General features: G+C 38.9%; 1 protein-coding gene across 1 annotated transcript in view; it reads left to right on the forward strand.

Moving 5' to 3' along the window:
• Positions 1 to 23,303, forward strand: part of TENM3 (teneurin transmembrane protein 3) — a 407,391-nt gene that overhangs the window by 279,833 nt on the left and 104,255 nt on the right. Inside the window, exon 9 of the mRNA XM_041479936.1 lies at positions 12,488 to 12,726. Coding sequence (XP_041335870.1) covers positions 12,488 to 12,726 — 239 coding nt within the window. The remainder of the gene's footprint in view (positions 1 to 12,487; positions 12,727 to 23,303) is intronic.

Consider the following 23,303-nt stretch of genomic DNA (forward strand, 5'->3'; position numbering starts at 1 on the left):
ATGCTGTATTAAACTTAATAGTGGTAGAGGAGAAAGCTGAAAGAGGCTGAGTTCAAAAGGGGTAGGAGTGGCTGTCCAAATGGGTAGATTTGGAGTAGTCTCTAGAAGAAGTAGCTAGATGGAGTAGTCTATAAGAAGGAACTGAGACTGGTAGGTTAAGCAAGGTGGGAGATGGATGGAGGATAGAGATAGCTAGAGGACTAGAGGCTGAAAATCTATGATGAAAACTGAGATAATTTCTTGTCCTTTACTGCTTGTGATTATTTGTGAAATCCTTTTGAATAGTGTGCATGTCATCACCTGTGGGACTGACTCATCCCAGGAGAAACCTTGGCTACTGGCATATGCTCTACTAGTGCCAGAGGCCAGAAATAATCAAACCACAGATTTTCTATCTGTGATAGCCTATGCAGATGAGAAAGCTTTCAACATGATTTCTAAAGTTTCTTCAAACTTTCTTAAATAAAATCACAAGTTAACACTTCAGTTAAAAAAAAAAAAAATCATAACGCTAGCACAAAAAAACTTGCAAAATTAAAAACTATCTTCTTTCTGCAGTTGCATGGCTGCAGCTGAGCTTGCCATCCCAGTAAGTGCAGGTCAAGTTGAACCAGAAGGGTATTTCAACAGATTCTGGAGATTCTTTCTGTCACATTAAAACAGGTGAGGAAACAACACCAAATGTCATGACAAAACATAGACCTGGAGGATTGTATAGTGCCTGCATTCAGCATCTCTGATGATGCTGATTGCATGAAGAGAAGACCATCTGCAAAAAGGCGTGTGTGAAAATGAGTACCATAAAATATAAAGCAACACCCTCCTCTGGGCACAAGGTCTAATCCTCTGCCTTTGTGAATCCATGAATGGTGGTCTCTCAGTTCTATGAAACTTGGCATGTGAGAGACTATGCTCAGTCAGTGTAGACAAAGTTTCTACCTTTATTCCAATTTCTGAATTAATCCTTGGGTACATAATGCAGCTCTGGATCACTCTTAAACTATATTTCTTTTTGAAATACTCTCCGTGTGCCTTTTGAGACATTTAGAGAAATTGTTCTCTTTCAATTTTATGAAGACAGCAAGGGTAGTAAAACGATTGGAGGAGTAGCTGTGCTCTACATTCCTTTGATTTTCTGCTTGGAAATTGTAACTTAGTCAATATATAAGATAGGAACTGGCTAAAGTTAGAGTGCCTCAGCTCAGAGATAACTTTTCCTGACTGTCTTGGTAGCGGTATGATTCCAGAAGAGCAGAGAAGATAAGGAAGTATAATATAAATCCTTACTGCTCACATAAGCATTTCAGGTCCTCACTACAAAATTCAGATGCTCTCCTCTGCTCTCCCTTCCTTTGGAGAGAGGAGAACTGTAATAGCAGGACTATTGCATCAGAAACACTGAATTCGGTATAAGAAAGTGCAGTAAAGGGCTGCTAAGTTCACTCCCAACTGCTGCCTTCTTTAGAAGTGAACATCACCAACAAATCAAGAGCTGAGTCACTTACTTAACATAGGTGGAAGTCTGTGTAAGTACTAGTCCTTTGAGAGACCCAGAGGAAGCCTGTAAGGCAACAGAACTACTTGATATTTTTCCAGCAATACATAGATCTGGTTTCACTCTTACCTGGAAAGTAAGAAGTGGGATAGTCCTTCAGTGAGCAGTATGAGTGGCTACAACTGAGCCAGGTCTCTTTACTTGTTCACCCAGCACAAAGCATTCTTTGCATTGGTCTCGCTTGCTCGTTTCTGCAAAGTGTGGCTTAGTATTGTTTGTTCCCCTTGTTCATCTTCACAGAGTGCAGCATAGCAGAGGAGCACAAAGGAGCAGCCTTGGCAGAGCCGTCTGATTATTCTGGTTGTTTTGATTCTAGATATGCAGAAACTAACTACTTCTTCTCTGGGGTCCAGAACTAGCAGCCCAAATCTAAATTTGGAGAAACAAATAAGAGCATAACAGGTGCCCTTTCCATCCTGTAGAACTGTATTCTTTCTTGTACCACCAAGAAGGTAGGGGTGATGAAAAGGAAGATTTACTCTAACATACCAAAGGAGAGGAAGTTTGGGGCTTTTTTCAGCATTCAGTCCTTCAAGTCATCATGTCCTCATGACTTTGACAGCAGATTGGAACGCTGTCTTGTCTGAATTGCTCTTTGAAGCTTCAGCTGCAAGTTGCTGTGCCTGACTTCTCCATTCTTTTTCCAGCAGCCAGCAGTGGAGCTGTAGCCTGCAGGAGACAGATGTGAAAGAACACACAAGCAGTGAGGAAGACACTTTAGCCCTAGTAGGACTTTTGTTCTTTCTTGGATATCAGTGTTCAGTTTGCAAAGAAGGCAGATCCTTGGTGTAAACCGAGCCAAATTCAAGCAAGTGTTGCCATATGTAAAGTGCTTTTCTGAAACATTTGAATAAACTGGTAGAAGGGGCTTATCTTCATTTCCCACAGATGTTTCCTCTGTTTTTATATATGGGTAATAGCTGGGATAATAGCAATCTTCTCTTTCTTTCTTTCCCCCAAACTTTGATCATCATTTCATCTGCTGTGATCTTGAAGCTTTTTCCAGGGTTGTGATACCATGAATAATGACTCCAAGGAAGCGGAAATTTGCTTTTATTTCTTTCTAAGAATTTTTTTTTAATTGCAATTCTGCCCAGAAAATAAACAAAGACAAATTCACAGCATAACAGTTTCTGTGCTGGCTTGGAGTTACGTTAAATGCAGCCATATGGTTCTGTGGAAGTCAGTCATAAGCCTGTGCTAAGGGCAAACACCACCAGCTACAAGGTTTCATCTCAGAAGAATGTTAAAAGAAGATGAAGACAGGCATAAAGTGTTCACAGAGAAACAAGAATCCAATTCCTGCTAGAGCCTGCTGGGAAAGCTTTTCTCATGCATCAATCAACCAGAGTTCACATGAAACCTAGCCAGTAATTTCTGTTATCTTTTGCATCTTTCCTGTAATGTTAGTCGGCAGAGATTAATCTTTTCTTTCTATCTGTTTCCTCAGCTCAGAGCAAGGAATCATATTTATTTATGTGATCTATCCATTAGTGAATCAGACAGAGGTCTCTAATGTCAGGTGGCAGGTGAGGGTCATGGTTTCTCTCAGACAGCCCAGTTGAATCCAGCATGAATAGGGTCTGTCAGCAGAAAGAGGGCGCACCAGTCAGTAGGTGCAGTACTGTGATAGATCATGGTCTTAGACTACTGTCTTTTACACATTTAATGGTTTTCTCCTCATTCTGATGGGTAATGTATGTCATAGGGTTTTTTGAACAAACAAAAAAGGATGATAACCCACTCCCAGGAGGGAAAAAATCATCTGGTTTTAATTCAAGAAATTCAGGGAGAGACAAAAACAAAATCTTAAATGAGAGAAGTAGTAGCAAACTATAATAGCTGCAGCTGGATTTATCCCTCCTTTTTTTGACTTTCTTAAGACTAATTGATCTCTTTGTATGGAAATGACAAATAAACCTCTAGGTCTTTGCAGAGAGATAGATGTGCACTATCTCTGCATGTGTTGGTGTGATATATTTGAGGCAGAGCTCCCAAACCATAGAAGTGTGTTCTGTCTGAAAGTCTGTTCTTCCCATTTGAAACATCAGAAAAATAAAAAGATAAAATTTTAGCTAGCCTTATGTCTTATTTGCTTACATTGGCCTCATGATGCTGCCAAACTTTTGTAGAAAGTTCCATTATGTTATTGAAAAGCAGAATTACTTATTACTTCTATCTCTAGATAGGTGCATTATTAATTGAGACCATTCGGGGGAAAAATCTGGTGGTTTATTTTTAGTTCAGGTGAGCAATCACAGTTTTATTTGTTACAATACAGAATAGTTAACAGTTTTTATTCTAAGGTATTCCACAATACCTTTATATTAAATGTCAAACCTAGGTCATTAGGAGTAATATTGAATTCTAAGGAGAGGAGTTAGGTCCTGATACAGAAGTATGCCACTGAAACATAAATTCCCTAAAATCTACATTTCTCTCAACTTGCATTCACTCAAAGTGGATTCGATAGAAGTTTTTTCCACCTCTGGAACCTTAGGAGAATGAAATTGATGTATTTCTAATCCTAAGTGTCTAAGGTGTATTACCTCTTGTGCCTTGGAGTGAATCCAGGCTAACAGATTGAGGACCTTCATGGAATGCATAAGACATTTTGCCTGGGCTTGCTTAAAAATGTGTTAATTCATGTGATAATGTCCACAGATTCAACACACCTTAGAGGCAAATAGATTATTTTTAATAGAGTTAGATACTGGCAGATTTGAGTTGGTTTGGGGGGAAGATTAACCTGTGCTCCACAATGTGAAAATTGGTGTGCCCATTTCATAAAATATGTAATTTGTGATTACAGAAAAAAAGAATGCTATTGCCTTAGCTGGAAGAGTCCAGTAAAGTACAGTGATCTTTTGAGTCAACAGTGGTCTTCTCTGCTGGTGATTGCTATTGTGTCCAGAGGTTTTCTCAAATTGCAAGGACAACAGATGAGTCAAATAAAACAGATTAGTGGACTTTTTGCTTGCATGGAAGAAAGTTTTTAAGCATCCCAGATATTTCTAACTATATATGGATATTTTGATACCTAGAGGTAAAAGAAAAAAAATGCAGAAAATGTTAGGGATAGTTTTTCTTTTCTCTTTCACCTCTCTTCAAGTCAGTTTCTATTCTGTCAACTTCCAAATGTCAGTTTTGATTTATTCTGCACTGAAACAACAGGTATCTGAAAATAGCTTTCCTCATCTCCACAGTTGCTTTTGCCTGACCCATAAAAAGCCTAAATTTTGCGTTTTTGCTTTAGGCAATTAGTTCTTAATGCTTTTGTGTGTTTTACCCTAAAAATAAAGTGAGCCAAACAGTAGTATTATAAAAACTTGTCTTTGTGTACTGCGGGGAAAACAGTACATACTCATTATACAAGAACAGGGAAATAATCAGTTGAATTTAAATTGAAATTGATATAAGAAAATACGTTTTGATATAGTGCATGTTTAGCCTGCAGAACAAAATGCCACAAGACATCAGTGAGAGCATGAGTTTTGGGCTGCTTAGAGAAAGAGCAAGCTGTTAGTGAATAAACAGACTGGAAGGCATTCATCCCTCCCTTTACACTGGCCACTTTCAGACTGGGTGTTGCTCTTGATGGTCTACCCTACTACAGTAATTCCTCTTTCTGCTTATGTGGTTACAGTTTTATACAGCTTTTGTAACTGTTCACTGTCAAATAAGTTATCTCTTTCTCCACCATTTTTGGAATAAACTAACTTTCTCATTGTTCTCCATATGCTTTCAGGAATCCTACCCCTTGCACTGCTTTTTAGACAGACACCTTCATCAGAAGTACAGAGATCATTTCTAACATTGGATTCCTTTTGTAGTGCAGTCTTCTGAGTGTTGAAGCAGTTCTTCCTCTGTTTTCTTCTAGCAGTGGGCTGTAATGATCTTTAGAGCCATTTATCACTAACTGGACCATCGTGGAACTGACCAAACATTGCATTTTGGGCTGCAAGAAAACCTATAGCACTAGGACATTTTTTACTGATCACAATGGAATCTCTCTACTCAGAAACATGACTAAATTAATAGATTTATTCTCCTCCATATTTTTCAGATGCTGTTAGTGTACAATGATACACAAGATCCAAAGATTTAGGATTAAATTATTAGAGTTTTTAAACATATATATTCTAAATACGATTTTATTCTGGGTCAGTGGTATTATAGCTCATTAAGATGAGGAGTGTTTAATTCTTGTATGCATAAGGCCTAGCAATACTGGCCTTTATTCTGTGATAGCAGACATCAACTAAATAATAATGTTGCACAAAGAGTAGCTGCCATTCAATATCACTGGCAGGGTGATAAAATATGATGCATATTCTGATGTACTGTGAGAATTTCTGTACAATTTTGCTGGGCCTTATTCACAATTCCATATTTAGTATGAGTTTTGTTAAAGTCCTGTGAGACTTTTAATATGGTGTGACATACTTGTCATGTGATTCAGCACTCTTTTGGCAGGGTTGCACATTATGAAATCATTTAAAACATAGCCAAAATTATGCCAAAAAAGTTTTTTGAATTGATAAGGTAGGCTGTTTTACATCTTCCAAGTATTGCAAGGCATTCTATATGTATGATGCCCAAAATTAGAGAAATTGTTCTTTAGCAAGGTGAAGCAACTTTAGCATAAGCTAAAAAAGTCACATATCTAATGTAAAAATTACATTAGGAATGTTAAAATTATGCAATAACTCTATTCCAGTTGAGACCAGTCTATTTGTAAAGTAATGTGTAATATTCCTTTTTTGCTTGGTGATAGTTTATTTATATAATATCTCAGCTTCTGGCAATCTGGAGTCTAGGGCTTTCCAGATGTGTTTATATAATATTGCATTCATTGATGCATAGTATCCATTTTCTTCTGAACTGTGGTCAAAAGTTCTTGTCATCGATCCTTTCATGAAGCAAGTTATTCTAAATCACATTTCTGTTGCTGGACACTTGACTATCTTATATCAGAAGTACTGGGGCTTCTGAGCTGAGTTTCACTGTCCTTGAATATTTTGATAGTCTATCTCCATTTCTATAAAGACACAGTTTTCAGTTAACTTAATCTTTCTGCCAAACTCATGGATGGTTTTTATCACTTTTTTGCCCCTTCTGTTTTTCTCTTTACTAAATTTAGTAGAGAATGCTTCAGTTTTATTTTCCACAGAGGAAGTGGCAGCACAAAAAAAACGCTGTGAGCCCTCTCTCCTCACCACTGTGAGAAGGGAGAAACCATCTGCATGTCAGCCACTGCACATCAGCACTTGGTGCTCAAAGAGTACTGACTAAAATTAAAAACTTTATTATTTTACTTTTGTTCACATGCTTCTGTTTTCTAAACTGACACCTTTGAGTTTTTTGATGCTGTATTTCCATCTTGTTTTGTAAGGGCAAAAGCTTAAGTAAAATGCCTGACATTTGTGAAATAAGGGTACTTCCCAGATGTCTTTGCATCCAAAGATTAGTTTATTACATAACTTCGTATTTTGTAGTTTAGATTTGTTAGGTACTGAATACTTCCCACTTAAAATGTTAAGATTAGCTGACTTTTTAATAGCAACATCTGTTGAATAAGTTGGCAGAAATATATATTGAATAAATGTAAGAGTGGAATATTATTTGCTTTAAAATTTGAATTATTTAACAATACAGAACTGGCTTGTCTTGTAAAATATTAGCATGATTCACTGGAGTTTTGTACTCCATAGCTTAATAAAATATTTAAAGTGCTGCTTACGTGAAGATGTAGCAAGTGCATGTTATGTGATCAATTTTGAAGGGAAGATACACTATTGCAGATGCTATAAGCTCCCTGTGAGATGAAATATAGTGTAATTTCCTGTAAGTCAATGCCTGGTCAAGTAGTGCAAACAGTTTAGGCTTTAGAAATTAGCTATTTGAGCTGCATAGTTTGAAAAGACAGGGTAGATAGATATATAGATAATTTAAATAATTTGTGGATAGATTCTATTTCAAGAGCATAAGAATTTCAGCATTATCTGGAAGCAGCCTGGGTTTGTTGTCAGATGCCATATCCTTCCAAGAGTCTCATAGGAGCAGTTTGGCATGGCTCAGTGAGGCAGACAAGATGTGCAAGTCTGATAGCATTACACTTAAATACTTATCACTCAGAGTTAATGTAGCAGGAGAGTCTCTGACAACTTTGTTAGTAACTCCACTCATTAGAAATAGAGATATCCAAACAAATTTTCTTAACCCACATGAAGATGCCAGACTGACTTTTCTGCCATTTTTTTTCCCTTAGCGTTCAGCCAGACAATGCAACCACTCTGGCATTGTATTAATGGGATTCAAAATAAAAGAGAATAGCTTAAGGTGAGGAGCTGTGCTGTGTGCTGCCTAAGACAACACATTCCTGAATTTCTACTGCTGAATTCCCACAGCATGCTCCTGGAGTAACTGGCTGATCGTGCCGTGGACAGGTGCACTCTTCACTGGGTAGAAAAGTGGCTGAATGGCTGGGTCCAGAGGGTGGTGAGTGGAGTTACACCCAGCTGGTGGCCAGTCATGAGTGGTGTTCCCAATGGCTCAGTATTGGGACCAGTCCTGTTTAATTTCCCAGTATCAGAGAAGAAGCTGAGTTGGAAAGGACCAATGAAGATCATGAAGTTCAGCTCCTGACCCTGCACAGAACCATCCCCAAGAGTCACACCATTGCCCAAAAGTGTACTCCAAACACTTGCTGAACTCTCTCAGGTTTGGTGCTGTGACCACTTCCCTGGGGAGCCTCTTCCAGTGCCCAACCGCTCTCTGGGTGAAGAACCTTTTTCTAATGACCAACCTAAACCTCCCCTGACACAGCTTCAGGCTGTTCCCTTGGGTCCTGTTACCAGTCAGAGAGAAGCGATCAGTGTCTGCCCCTCCACTTCATGAGCAAATTGTAGACTGCTGTGAGGTCTCCTCTGAGCCTCCTTTTTTCCAGACTGAACAGACCAAGTAACCTCAGCTGCTCCTCATATGGCTTCCCCTCAAAGCCCTTGACCATTCTCATGGCCCTTCTTTGGACACTCTCTTATAGCTTTATAACTTTCTTATCTATAACCTTCTTATTTATAACCTTCTTTGGTGCCCAGAACTGCACACAATATTCAAGGTGAGGCCCCAGCAGTGCAGAGCAGAGCAGGATAATCACCTCCCTTGCCCGGCTGATGATTCTTTGTCTATAATCAACAGTCTTTATCAATGATTTATTAATGGAGAGATTAAGTGCTCCCTCAGCAAGTTCACAGACACACCAGGCTGGATGGGACTGTTGATCTGCTGGAGGGTAGAAGGTTCCACAGAGGGATCTGGAACCTTGATTGGCTGGATCAGTGGGCCAAGGCCTGCTGTGTAAGGTTAAATATGGCCAAGTGCTGGGTCCTGCACTCGGGTCACAAAAACCTCCTGCACCACTACCAGTTAGGGGAAGAGTGGCTGGAAAGCTGTCTTGCAGAAAAGCCCTGGAAGTGGTTGACTGCCACTTGAACATGATCCATCAGTGTGCCCAGGTGGTCAAGAAGGCCAGGTGGCTTCCTGGCCTGCCTCAAAAATAGCATGGCAGCAGGATCAGGAAAGGATCTTCCCTCTGTACTTGGCACTGATGAGGCCACACCTCAAGTGCTGTGTCCAGTTCTGGGCCCCAGGTTCAGGAAGGACATGGAGGTCCTGGAGCAGGTCCAGAGAAGGGCAGTGAAGCTGGTGAAGGGTCTGGAGCACAAGCCTTATGAGGAGCAGCTGAGGGAGCAGGGGTTGTGTAGCCTGGAGACAAGGAGGCTTGGGGGGGGGTCTTACCACTCTCTGTCAGCACCTGAAAGGACATTGCAGCCAGGTGGGGGTTGTGCTCTTCTCACAAGTAACAAGCCCTTGAACATGATCCATCAGTGTGCCCAGGTGGTCAAGAAGGCCAGGTGGCTTCCTGGCCTGCCTCAAAAATAGCATGGCAGCAGGATCAGGAAAGGATCTTCCCTCTGTACTTGGCACTGATGAGGCCACACCTCAAGTGCTGTGTCCAGTTCTGGGCCCCAGGTTCAGGAAGGACATGGAGGTCCTGGAGCAGGTCCAGAGAAGGGCAGTGAAGCTGGTGAAGGGTCTGGAGCACAAGCCTTATGAGGAGCAGCTGAGGGAGCAGGGGTTGTGTAGCCTGGAGACAAGGAGGCTTGGGGGGGGGTCTTACCACTCTCTGTCAGCACCTGAAAGGACATTGCAGCCAGGTGGGGGTTGTGCTCTTCTCACAAGTAACAAGCCATAGGACAAGAAGAAATGGCTTCAAGTTGCACTAGGGGAGGTTTAGATTCAATATTAGAAAAAACTTCTTTGAAAGGATTGTCAGGCATCAGAAAAATCTGCCCAGGAAAGTGGTTGAGTCATAATCCCTCCAGGTATTTAAAAAATGTGTTGATGTGGCATTTAGGGACATGGTTTAGAAGTGGACTTGGCAGTGCTGAGTTAACAGTCAGACTCAATGATCTTAAGGGTCATTTCCAACCTACATTTTTCTAAGCTTCACATATAAAAGTTACAATTTTCTTTCATTACCTTGATGCCTGAGGTGGACTGTCAGAGTTATGACAGCTCACACCATCGCTGTCATCTCTGGAGTTTATCTATAGGAGTAATTCCTCAAAGACTTTGAGAATATGGATTACATTCTCTAGTAGTCTGTGGTCTACCAAGGCCAGCATCAATTTTCACTTTCTCAGAGAAAATAAAAAAGCAAAAATATCAGTGGCAGACTGTTTTATTGCGCTATTTTCTTAAAACTTATATTGGAGTTCTAGTCAAGTGCTCATGTAATGCCAATTCCCATTTTTAGTCTGTTGAGTCTTACAGCAGAAGAAGGAGAGTGTGAAAATTGCAGGCTGGTCAGGCAGCTTCTTATTTTTAACAGGAAGCTCATGTATAGGAGAATTGTTGTATCTATCATATGGCTTTCCTTCTGTTCCCCAAAACAATACACATTCACATGGAAAGGGAAACAGCTACCTTTGTGTTTCTAGGGTTTTTTTGGGATCTGTTTGTGAAATATACCCGGACATTTGCCATATGTAGCCAGGAAGGAAAGAGCAATAAAGGTCAAGTGGATAAGACACTTATCAGGACTTAATGAATTTACATGATTCTCTGAACCTGTACAATCCAAGTAATACTGTTGTAAATATTTTTACATAGGGCTAGTTATTAATTTGGTCTTTGCTACATTGAAAATGTCACAACTTTTAATGGAGTACCTTCTTAGACAGGATTTAAGCTACCAGGACTTTGTCTTTTGAGATTATTGATTATACTCTGAGCTCAGAAGCTAAAATAATTTGGGGTGTGGTGTTGTGCACCAGTAGATCTGGTGCATAAGCTTCTGTTGTTGCTGCCATCAAGTTTAATATTGTTCAGAATGAAGTAACCTATGTAAAATATTTCATGGGATCATGTTTGTAATGCAAATATTTTCAAGTAGAGGGCATGTGCCAAGATGTTGTAATTCATCCGTTAACCTCCCATAGCAAAATCACCCGTAAACAACAAATCTTGCTTATGAACTGCTGGTATTTTTCTCAGGCTGCAGTGGGGCAAATTAATTTCTAGTGTCTCTGCAGTGTAAATTGGTCTATTACTATGCAAGAATCCAAGCATTTGTGCCAGAGAATCAAAGTCCCGTCGGCTAAGAAGCAGCTCGGTGCCATGTGGTGTAACCAGAAAGGCTTTTCCCCTGCACAGCTGGCTTAGTTAGTGCTGGATCCTCTGAGCTGTGCTGTGTAAGTGACAGGCACAAGGCAAATACGGCAGGCACTTACCTTCAGGAGGACCTGGGTATCAGCAATTCATGAGTGTCTCTTAGCTATGACAAAACCCAAACACCTTTCTGGTTCTATTTAGCTGTGCGTTGGTAAGTTCAAAGTCTCCACAGTATGCTTTCTTACCATTTTTAGATATAATGTATTCATTTTTCTGGGCTTAATTAGGCAAGGGCAAGCCATATGCTAGAGTTACCAACATAACAACTTAGTGGGAAACCTCTGGTGCAAAGACCTTTCTTTGAATGAGGTTTTGTTGTTTGTAGAGTTGTGCATGTGTATCTGGAGAAAAACTCCAGGTAGAATGTGCCATGTTGAGAGACTCTTTCAAAGTAATTACGATTGCATGAACTGAAAATAAAGGATTCTACCATATAGAAGCTCAGGGAGTAATACTTCCTTTGGAGGTTTTAATTGAAAAAATAAACTGGTAACTTGCAGTGTGCTTAACTTTGACTTTGCTTTTCATATCTGTTGCTGGTCTTTGGTCTTCTTGAACACTTAGTAAATATATTTCTTTAGACTACTTCTAGGCTGTAGATAGCTCCTTGTATCCATAATCAGATTTTTTAATGGTAGGAATATGTGCAAGTAGATGTGAATTAGTGAACTGAATACTTAGGAAAGACCCCAAAAAAATTTTAGCTGACTGTTTTTGAAGAAGTTGCCAGAAATTTGTAACTGAGAGATTACTGTTTTCTTTGTACTTAACTTAGGAAAGCTGTGATAAGTAGTGTGGACTGCAGTCACATTGCTCATTATTGACTTTTTAATGGAGTTCCCTGTAGTCTGTTGCAGAAGCCAACACAAATAAATAGCAGCAGAAAGCCTGTCCCTGCTTGTCTCTCTCAAAACTCTGAGAGACTTCCTCCCTGCTACCCTGTATTTTGGGTAGTTCTGTTTCCTGTCTGGATGCCAGTGTATTATTAATGTTTGGGGGTCTTTGGTCTTTACTTAAAGGGAAAGTGTCTTTTTCCATGTGAGTGTCATGACAAGTTATTGCTTCTATGACCCTTTGTAGATTGGATGTTGTTAGCTATTTGAAAAATAGGCAACATCAAACAAAAGAGTTAGGACTGCCTGTGCTCCAGCTTGATTTACTTTCATACTTTACCATATGCTCTTTCTTTCGCAGGCATTTCCTATTCAAAACAGGAACAGGGACCACACCGCTGTTCAGCACTGCAACGCCAGGGTACACGATGGCATCCGGCTCTGTTTATTCCCCTCCTACTCGGCCACTACCTAGGAACACTCTATCCAGAAGTGCTTTTAAATTCAAGAAGTCTTCAAAGTACTGTAGCTGGAAATGTACTGCACTCTGCGCTGTAGGGGTCTCAGTGCTGCTGGCAATACTGCTGTCCTACTTTATAGGTGAGTCCCATTTTTTATAATTGTCACTATGATCAGTGGTGTGTGATGGTACATGGACTGTGACATACTAACCTTTAACTAGCCAAGTCTTTGGTAAAAATAAAAGCAACAAAGATTTAATGAAAACCCACAATTGTTCAGAGAAATCAGAAAATTTTAATATTTTGCAAGCATCCTGTAGCTTGATGGTCAGTGAATTAACTTCAAAGAAGTATATGAACTGCAATTAAATTATGTGGGGTCACGTTCTTATAAAAGTATGTGTAAAATATAGGCTGTAAAAATTCCATGATGTGAATATAACTTTCAGCATATCTTTGGAACGCTTTTCCTCTCATTTTTGCTGAAATATTGCTAATACAATCTTTAGGAATGCTAACTGTCACCTATTCCATCATTACATCCATGTATGTTTGTGTATAGAGCTGGAGCAAAAGTCTAATACAGATGTTTGATTGCGAAATAGGGAAAATAATTGTCCAAAAGACAGCATGCAGTGAAGATTTAGACTTCTTCCTCTCTTGTGGGTTGTTTATTTTTAATTAATGTCACTTTCCTCTATTTGTTTGTTAAATTCTGTTTTCCAAATTTTAGTTTAGATTTCCTTCATTTCTTCATCTCCTTAATTATTTTCCTAAATGATCACTGTAAATATTATGTAATTTGAGTTTTAGGCAGTTAATAGGAGCAATGGTTGGCTATGAGAATATGTCCTTGACTTCAGTAAGGGAACAGAACAGGGTTCTGCACTCATAACTTCCTTTGCATCTTTGTCCAGATTACAGATTTTTTCATCTCTTGAGACCATAAATGGTCTTCAAAGACTTTCTTTTAACTGACTTGTTAATTAGAAGTTTAGATCATCACAATTACAGAAATATAAATATAATGATCTGGTTTTTGTTACTGGTTGGACACAAGTTTAGCATCTTGAGGAGTGGAGGAAAGAAAACAGAAAGAAGAGAGTCAGTCTCTCTTTCTTTCCCTCTTTTTAAAATCAGTATTAATTTATAGTAGAGCCTAGAAGGCCTTAAGATCCTTAAATCTTCATGTCGTTGTTCAAACAACCTTGGTGCATTTCAATTCAAGACACAGCATAAGCTCTATAGAGCCTTTGAAGTAGTTCTTACTGAGTTGAATCTCCTGTGAACAATGCAAGAAACTGGGTTGCTGAGTAGCTGGAGAAATTCCCCTCTGACCCAGCAAAGCTGAGCCCCCTGAACACCCTTTCCACCTCAGCTGCCAGCCCCAAAGAGCAAAAGACATATACGCAAATGTAGGGCTTGCCACTGCCCTTCAGCTTCCTTCAGTCATTGGATTTGTGGTTATTTTGTGTCAATGTGCAACGAGTTTGAAGGTGTGGCTTAGAGTTAAGTTTTGACACGAAATCTTTTTTTAAGTAGGATTGAAATAATCCCATTTATAAAATACATTAATTGTGCTCAGTGTCTGTAATATTGCCTCATAAATCATCAGAAGTAAACATCTGCTACTAAATAAATGCATAAATATGCAAGAAAGAATTCAGCATGAAGTATCACTGTCAGAAGCTGGGAAAAACAGCCATACATATAGTAAAACACTGGAGACCTGATTGTGAGCTGAGCTGTACACTTTGCTAGCCCCAAAGAGCCAGATTACTTATGAATCTGAGGGGCACGGGAAGATAGCTGTACCGGATTATTTCTCCCACGGGCGCATTAAGAAATATAAGCATGTCTAATGCGCCTCTATTCCTGTATTCGGGAAAAAGAACGGAGCTTTCCAGTGAGCAAGGGCTGAAAGCTCCACACATCATTTATTCACATACCCTGTAAAGAAAAGATAGCTGTACAACATTTCATTTCGTGGGTGCACGCCAGCTCACATCCTAGCTGAAATAATGCACAGCAGCCTTCCTCTGCCCACAGTCAATAGGGAGCTCAATGCCTGCTGGTGATACTACACATATTTCAGCTAACTCAGCAATCTAAATGTAAAATTCAGCACTCAGAGATGCTCTCTAGAGAACTTTGTGTCCATAAAATGACGAATGGATTGCACTCATTCATATATGTGGTTTTCCCATCTCTGCAGATGTAATATCAGAAATATTCCCCATTTAATAGGCCAGCCAAGTATAAATGAGTAGAAATCATTAAGGTAAGATGGAAGCACTCCTTCATCTTAGTTGACCATTTCATAGAATGGTTCGGGGTGGAACAGATATTTAAGGTCATTTAGTTTCAAACCCCCTGCCATGGACAGGGACATGTTGTGCTAGATCAGATTGCTCAAAGTGCCATCCAGCCTGACCTTGAATACATCCAGGGGCATCCATAGCTTCTCTGAGCAACCTGTTGCATTGTCTGACCACCTCACAACAAAGAATTTATTCCTAATATCTAATCTAAACCTGTCCCATTTCAGTTAAAGCCATTCCCCTTTCTCCCATCTTTGTGAGAAGTCCCTCTCCAGACCTCTTTCAGGTCCCCTTTAGGTAATAGAAAGCTGCTGTAAGGTCTCCCCAGAGCTTTCTCTTCTTCAGACTTAACAACCCTACTCTCTTTTAGTCAGTCTTCGGAAGGGACTTGTTTCATAACATAGGTGTGAAAGGGAAATGACTGAGTAGGAAATTGGTTGTAACAGAAAAAGAAGGGAAGGATTGCAGGGTTGCGTGACCCCTAGCATCCTGTGATATGCCTCCAATACAGTGGTCTGGCATCTCTGCTGAAGTTTACAGCAGCTGAAGGGGCATGTCACATTTGTATAGCCAGTTTGAGACGTGTTTTGAACTTCACAGAGATATGTTGCCACAAGTGTGAAAATGCTACCACCTTGTAGCATTTACATGAAAGAATGAATTCAATGTGAAGTATCACTGTCAAGAGCTGGGAAATCACCCGTTTTGCAGCAAGATTGTGGCAAAATGTACCAGTACATATTGATAAGGTGGGGCTGATGTCCATTGTGTGCCTGTGGCAGATGCAGACAGAAGGACTAATGGACTGCTCTTCCAGTGAGTGGTGGTGTAACCCATCCCTTCTCAGAATTGCAGAAATGAACGTGTCATGCCCAGGCTTATTTTAGTTACAGTGAGTATGGGGTAGAGAAAGTGACTTGAGATCTTGCTGCCTCTGCTCAGGCGACATAAGGCAGAAGAGACAGTTTGCTAGACTTCATGTCTGCCTTTGCAGAGCTGCTCAGTCAATTACTGCTCCGTCAATTAGCCCAGCCAGAGGAAGGAGCTGCATCAAGAGTCTGGTATGTCTTGCACTTCTTCCATCACTCTGACAGGAAAGACTCCTACGTTTACAAAGTCTGCAAAGATGAGGTGAGAGCAGAGAGTGTCAGCATGGGTAGAGACCAGAGCAAACACTACACTCTAAAGCCACTTAAATGCAGTCTTGGAGATCACAAGGAATTGAAAATGTTATTTCAGTCTAAAGGAAAGTCTTCCCATGCATTCTGGCATTTCTAGCCCACATGGTCTCTCTCAACCACTCTGCAATGTAGAAAATATTTAAACTTAAAATTCCTGTCAATTAGATCTGCTAAGTGAAAATTGAAGGGAGTTGTAGAAAATGTTGGTCCTTTGATTAGAGGCTTCATTTACTGTTAAATGGTTGGCAAAGAAGTAAAGCAACAGAAACACTCAAGTGCTGAACCAAAAGCTATTGCAGCGACATACAGAAGATAGGAATTAAAAATAGCTCTAGTTTGAAGTCAAAGATTCAAGGAAAAGCTCCTTAAAATAATGGATTACAAAATGGGGAGTAAATAATTTAAACTGCCTTGTTTTGGGATCAAGTTTACACTGGAATTGCTTTAAGCTGCTCATTTGCTTAACTTTTGTCTGTAATCAGATTTGCAACCAAAGAAAAAAGCAACCTTTTGTTTCCAACATGAAGATTTTAGAATTTTCTTCCCCTGTTTGGAAGACTAGGAAGAGCAGTATTAAATATAAGCCATTAAAGAGTAAGAAGAATGAAGTTGCCTTTGTTGGACCTCTTTCTATATAGACATTAACAGTTTAACCAACTTGGTACAGAGAGTCTGTGTGAAACCAGAAATAGAGTTCAGTTTTACTATGTGGAGACAGCACAAGACAGGACTTAGTCCTTTGTTTCCCTGTGGCTTACTGCCTCCTTCAGCATCCATCACTTGCAGTGAATAAATGAATAAAAGGAAAGTTCTGGTGAGCACCTCCTAGGTCAAAAATGAGCACCAGGTCAAAGTTTCATATGTAACCACCATTCTTCAATTCCACGTTTTGGGATTTACCCTGTCCACTTGGGTTTTACTAAGCGAAGGAGCTTAGCTGTTCTTGGATGGGATTTTTCCTAACAGAAGAATCCACTGTGTAATTATAGAGAACTAACCAGTTAGAAGGAGTTGTTTCCAATATGTTGTTACATATCACAGACTCTGACCAGCTGTATTAACAAACTGATTTGTAATGTACTAATTATTTCTGCTGTAGTGTGGATTCAGCAATTAATGGATGAAATTAATGAGAATTTGGGGACCTCAGAACCCCTCTTTCTTCCCCAGGAGTCACTCTAGCAATTGATTCTCCATTCCCAATGGTACTGTCTTGACATTGTCTAAATCAATACAAGAAATTACTGCCATTTTCACTGTACATGGAACTGAAGAGGAGAGCAATTCAGTTCCTCAGTCAGTGCTGGAACTGCACAATACCAGATTCAGTCAACTAAGCATGAAGAGCTGTACAGTGAAAAATTGCAGGCGTCTGTCATGAATTTTGTCTTATGTCTGCTAAATAAGTTTCCATGAACATAAAACATCATTTGAATGCACAGTAGGACCTGAGCTATTTATTAGTCAGGCCTTTCCTGTCCTGACTGCTTCACAGCAACCTGTCATACTTGCAAGTCATTGAGCACTTCACTCTTTGTCTAACTTGGGATTGATCATCTTGTTAGCCTTATCTCAGCAGTCAGTGGTCAGAACAAGAATATACACCAATCAGCTATTCATTGTGATAAAGCAAGTATTTACAAGTTGGTGATAACAGAAGGGCATCTCTTCTGTAGGAAGAAAAGAAAACCAAAAACAAACAAAAAGTAATTTAATTTCATTTAAAAGGCTGCATGATTATTTTTGTCACTATTGTCTTCATCACTTCACCACTTTCTTTATCTATCAGTACTTTTTTCCTACTTAAGCAAATTCAATTTGGACAGAAAAGAAAGCTAATATTTAGATTTAACGGATGAAATATCTTATGTGAAAACGTGTATTTTAGTTGGTACTTCATTCTGTGGGAAACAGTAGAAAAACTTGGGTTCTGGTATGACACAGGTAACCATACAGTCATGATGAAAGTTTCAAATTAAATGTGAATGGAAAAGATACCAGACTAGAAAGCCATGTTTGATAATTACAGAAAATTAATATTTTCTACACTGTATAAAAATAGCTACATTGTGCTTGTTTTAAAATTATTGTAATAAGCACTCACGCTTTTTGTCTGTCTAAAAATGTTACTGTTTTGTCATCATACCAAAATATTAAAAATAAGCTGAACATTACGTGCCAGTATATTTCAAATAATGGACAACTGTCTTCAGAGTTATGTCAAAAACTTCCTGAGAATAGGAAGAGAGCAACCTAAGAGGTTTTTAGGTAGAAAGAGAAGGAAGTGTCCAGGAAAAACAGCAATCAAGTTTCCTTATTAGAGGAGACTGATGCATCAGAAAGATGTGAAGTGTGAAAGATAGTGTGTGACTATCCGAGGTGAGTTTTAAGTAATTGTTAAAAATTATTTAATTGCCTCTTTCTGTAGACTGGAGCTAACTTCCTATGTCTTCAGTGCTATTTCTGAGTTTGTTGGTGGTGGTTCTCCCATATTGGTCAGGATTTAGTGTGACAGCTGCTGACATTCTCAGATCTTCCCAGATTGTGGAGGATCAGCTGCCCTCCCTGTTGGGTTCAGTGGCAGAAGTCATAGTAGGGCAGAACCACTCTCCATAACTAATTGATTTACAGCCATGACAATTACAGAACTGAATTTTGTGACTAAAGCAATGACTAAATATACCTAAGAATCTATTTTACTTTATCAATAAAGAACAATATAATATTTCTTTTTGATTGCAATGCCAAGTTAACGTTATTCTGCTGTTTGTAAAGCTCAGTTACTGCCAGGAATGAGGAAAACAACTTAATTAATAATGCAATTTAAATGGAATTTTTATTGCAATACCCAGCATAGGTATTGTAATGAACAGGCATGAGGGAGAATATGGTTTAATTGCCATTAATCACCTTACCTTTCATTATGCGTTTATAGAAACTGTTTTTCTTTCTGACATACATTTAATTTTGGGTATTGTAATGCTGTTGTCACTGAGAGTTTCATCAACAACTTTTGGCTTTCTTCCTTCTCTTCCCATTTCTGTCTGCTTCACTCAGTTTTGCTGGGACCTTAGCTATGTCTGGAGCTTCACTGAGGTGTGTGGGTTGAAAATATGTTCCCTGTCTACAGATATGTGGCAGATTTTTACAGTTAGCTAGGTTTATGCTCTCAGCCAATTTGTTTTTCCAACAAAATGAAGTCATGAGGTAAACAAATATATTTATATATCTGATTCTTAAAAAAAAAAAAAAATTGGTTTGCCTTTTGCTCTGCTGTAATCATTTGAAGGAAATGCTCTGAGATTTTACAGTTGGCCAAATCTACCTATCGCAATCAATTCGAACTACCATGCAAAAATCTACAGCAGGGAAACTTCTCTTATATAAACCTTCCTGAGAAAGCGTGCCAGCTATCCAAGCCCAGCTCTTTAGCCTTGTATGATTGCAGCACTTAGCAGAACCACATTGATGTTCTCATGTTCTTGCTCACTGTGTGCCCGTATCTGGATTTTTGAAGACAGCCAGTGTCTCCAGCACTGTAGAAAGTACATCACTTGTTGCAAAGTGTAGACTGACTACTCATTTTAACAATCCATGGGGCTTTTAGGGGGGTTTTCATGTGTCCCTTGTGCATTTGGAGGCAGCAGCAATGTTCCTTGCCATCTTTTGCTCAAAATTAAAGCTTGGTGGGATTTAGAAGTGGCGGTCTGTCAAATTAAGAATCTTTGGATTCGGTACATAGTGATGTCTCTCTTCTGTCCAGAATGGATGTTTCCAGCTGCGAGTGTCAGGGGCAGCCAGAAGCTGGCTGCCTGTGATGCAGAGCCATGTGTAGGGCTCTGCCTTCCCAGCACGTGTGCTTCTGCTCTGTGCCTGACAAAATCTGCCTGCCTGTTGTTTTAGACATCAGTGCCACATGTTGCTCTCTCCTGCTTCAACTGAGCCTTCAGTGTGAGGTCAGATACCCAGCACAATGATTTAGCAGCTAAAAAACCACCTCCTGAAATTTCTAAAGGATTCAAACTCTTGAATGGACCTTAGAATAGTCCCTGAAATCTGAAGTACTAACCTCCAGCTTCCATTTCAGTACTTAAAAATCTTTAAAAATAGAATCACAAAAGCCAGATAATTAGATAATTGATAAATGTAGCCCTTGCCTTACTAATAACTCATACTGGTTCAGGCAACTCTTTTCACTCACTCCTGACATGTGCTTGGTAAAGGACAGTATTCAGATACAAATGTGACTTTCCACACTGGTGTTTTGCTTTTAAATGAGGCTTAACATTACAGCTAGTACTTCCATGACGTTGTGCATTACAGAGGTTTTCAGCTCTGCTAACATGTGATCAAATTATTTTTCTTAAGTATCCCAAAGCTATGAATTTTAGATATCTGTATGAGCTTCATATGTTTACAGCATTGGTGATGAGCTCATTGGTCTTCCTTAGAGTGGAAATATTTTTGTAAATAATAATGTAATTTCTTATGTTGACCACATTCTTTCTTTCAAGACTGGGAGGCAGAGATAGAATGACTAGTCCAAAAATGAAGTTGTTGTGCTTTACCACCTTATTGGGCTGAAAGTGTTTTTAACACTTTTTTTGAAATAGTACAAAATCTAAACATGTTGAGCATGTGTCATGAAGCATAAACATGAAATATACTTTCTTGCCTCTCGCAAGAATACTGTTGTGGTTAATTCCTTTGGCTGATGTTTTTAAAGCAAAGACCTCATTGCTGTGTTCCAGATTAAGTGCAAAGCATAATGTTACTGTTTCAGGAGTGCAGGGAATTCGTACTTGGTTGGTGTTGTGGATGTCACTTGCTATTATCGTTTGTGGCACTGGGAATAAAACGTTCATTGAGAAAGATAATCCTCACACGAAAGGATGTAGGAACATGTAATTGACAATCAGGAGGTTAAAAGAGACTTGACAAGATTTCAAGGGATTAAAACAGTTAATCTGTCATGGCACACCTCTGCTCCAAAGGCTTGTATTCTAATTAAGATTTATCACAAGCTTTTTGGCAATAGTCCTGTCACCCTTGCACTTTTACCCAGTGGAGAAAATTGAAACTCAGTAATTCCAGCAACATGAGAGGTGTAGTAATAATCTGCAAGATGACATGATGATGATATGTCGTTGCCTGTAAGTCCCACACATCATATTGTGAAGCAGTATGATGTTTTCTCAAGATCTGGATGCTGCTTTCAGGAAAACTGAAGTCTCTTGCAAGCAAGTTTTGTAGAGATGTGTGTCCTTGTGCACTCCTCCTATAGTCTTCTGACAGACTGGTTTTTGATAACAGAGCAAGCTTAGAGTAGTTTAAGAGGTGTTCTTTGTTTTTTATCAGTCCAGGTAACATGTAGTATATTTTAGTAGTAGGCAAACATGTGTAATACTTCAAATTAATGCTTATGTTTAAGAGATTTTACAAAGCAGATATTTGCTTGGGTGATTACTTGACTTGTTGTGGACATAGGATTAATCTTCTCTTCTTTGCTGGTAATTTCAATTAATTTCTAACTCATATCTGTGAAGAAAGAAGCCAAGTCTTAGACATGTGCTATCTGCTGTTGTATTTGAATTACAATACATATGTTAAAGCTGGTCATTTTGTGTATAAATTGCATCTTTTCTGTAAACTGCAATATTTTCTTGGTTTTTTTCTTTGAAGAGAACTGCTTATTCTCCTTTTGAATGCTTTAAAAAAAGTCATGTTGTTAAAACTATCTGACTTAAATAAGATTTTGGTAAACCTCTCCATAGACAAGCACTATAGAATGAAAATGTCGAGTACACGTGTCCAACCTTGCTTCAAGCAATACCATTTGATATTACATTTATGGCTGAGATCACAAGAACACATGGATTTTATATAGGTGTAATTACCCCACTGGAGGGATTAATTATGGATGAAAGATATCCTCTGAAGTAGACAGGAAATTGATGCTATTTCTGACAACTCCATTCACAAAAAAAATACCCCAAGCCCACTGTCCCTTAGGAAATGTCACCTTTAGCAGCATTTGTAGTTTTATAATCCAGGAAAAAGAAATGTGCTACAACTGTTTAGATGACATGGACATTTGCATTTCAGAAGCTTATTTTTCCTCAATAATAAAACAAATAAAACAAAACTAGTGTGGTTTTGACAATATTTGGTAAAATAGGAGCACACAAATGCATGTCTTTTACTAGTTCTACAGAAGCAGTAATGTGGGGGGGTGTTAGGTATATGAATGAATATCAGTTACTTGGAAAATTACTTAGTTCCAGTAACCTCTAAGTATATAAATAGGAATGTTTCCTGTAGGTTTTTGGGTTTTTTTAATTTTAAAATACTTCTAAGTGACCCTTATTATGGTACAGGAAGAGTAGTATTTTTGTTTCAGTAATACTCGTTGAAAACTAAAACAATGTCCAGCTGCATGGAGTTAGCCTACTGCTAACCACTGATTTCCTGAGGTATAACACAGTAACTGGGTACAATAAATTTATCTTTAAATTTATCTTTTTTGTGGGATCTCCAAGCTTATCTGTTGTTTTACCTTCTCTTTCATCTTTAAAATGCCAAGTCTCACAGCCCTTTTTATTGAGGCAATTTTGCTGGACAGTGGGTCCTCATTTGACTCACTCCAAATCTTTTCACACTGCTAAGTAAAAGTTACTTATGTTTTCAAATTATTTCCCAGGTTTTTAATTATTTCTCCAGTGACTTCTTTCCTGCCTCCTGTTAGTACCCTCTAGTAGAGGTAATGAAATTGAGGTATCCACATTTGAAAATGAGAGATGCAGTCCTTACTGTTATTTCAATTCAGCTGTGGCCAAAATTAGAGGAAAATTTTAAAACACATCCTTTTTACTGATCTAATGTCTTTTCACACATTAAAAGGAGTAGTTGGTTTTCTCTATCAATTTTATAAATGACTATTACTTAGAGCTAATACTGGCTATTCTTAATATCACCTGTAAGATTTTATTATGCAGTGTTGTGGCTGATTTACTTTTAAAGGGAAAAAAAATCAATGTGACGCTTTAATCCTAACTTGCTTTTTCCAAGGCTTAGATAATTGATACAAAATACAAAGTGGTTTACAAATAGATTTGCAAGCAATTCACTGGCTTTACAAACAATTAACAGTAAGTTTGTCGTTATGTCACAGTTTCCCTTCATAAATCATGTGTGGTAAATTGTTTTTTCTGTTG

Source organism: Pyrgilauda ruficollis, unplaced genomic scaffold, assembly GCF_017590135.1.
Source record: "Pyrgilauda ruficollis isolate IOZ18807 unplaced genomic scaffold, ASM1759013v1 scaffold5, whole genome shotgun sequence".
In the NCBI taxonomy this organism is placed as follows: domain Eukaryota; kingdom Metazoa; phylum Chordata; class Aves; order Passeriformes; family Passeridae; genus Pyrgilauda; species Pyrgilauda ruficollis.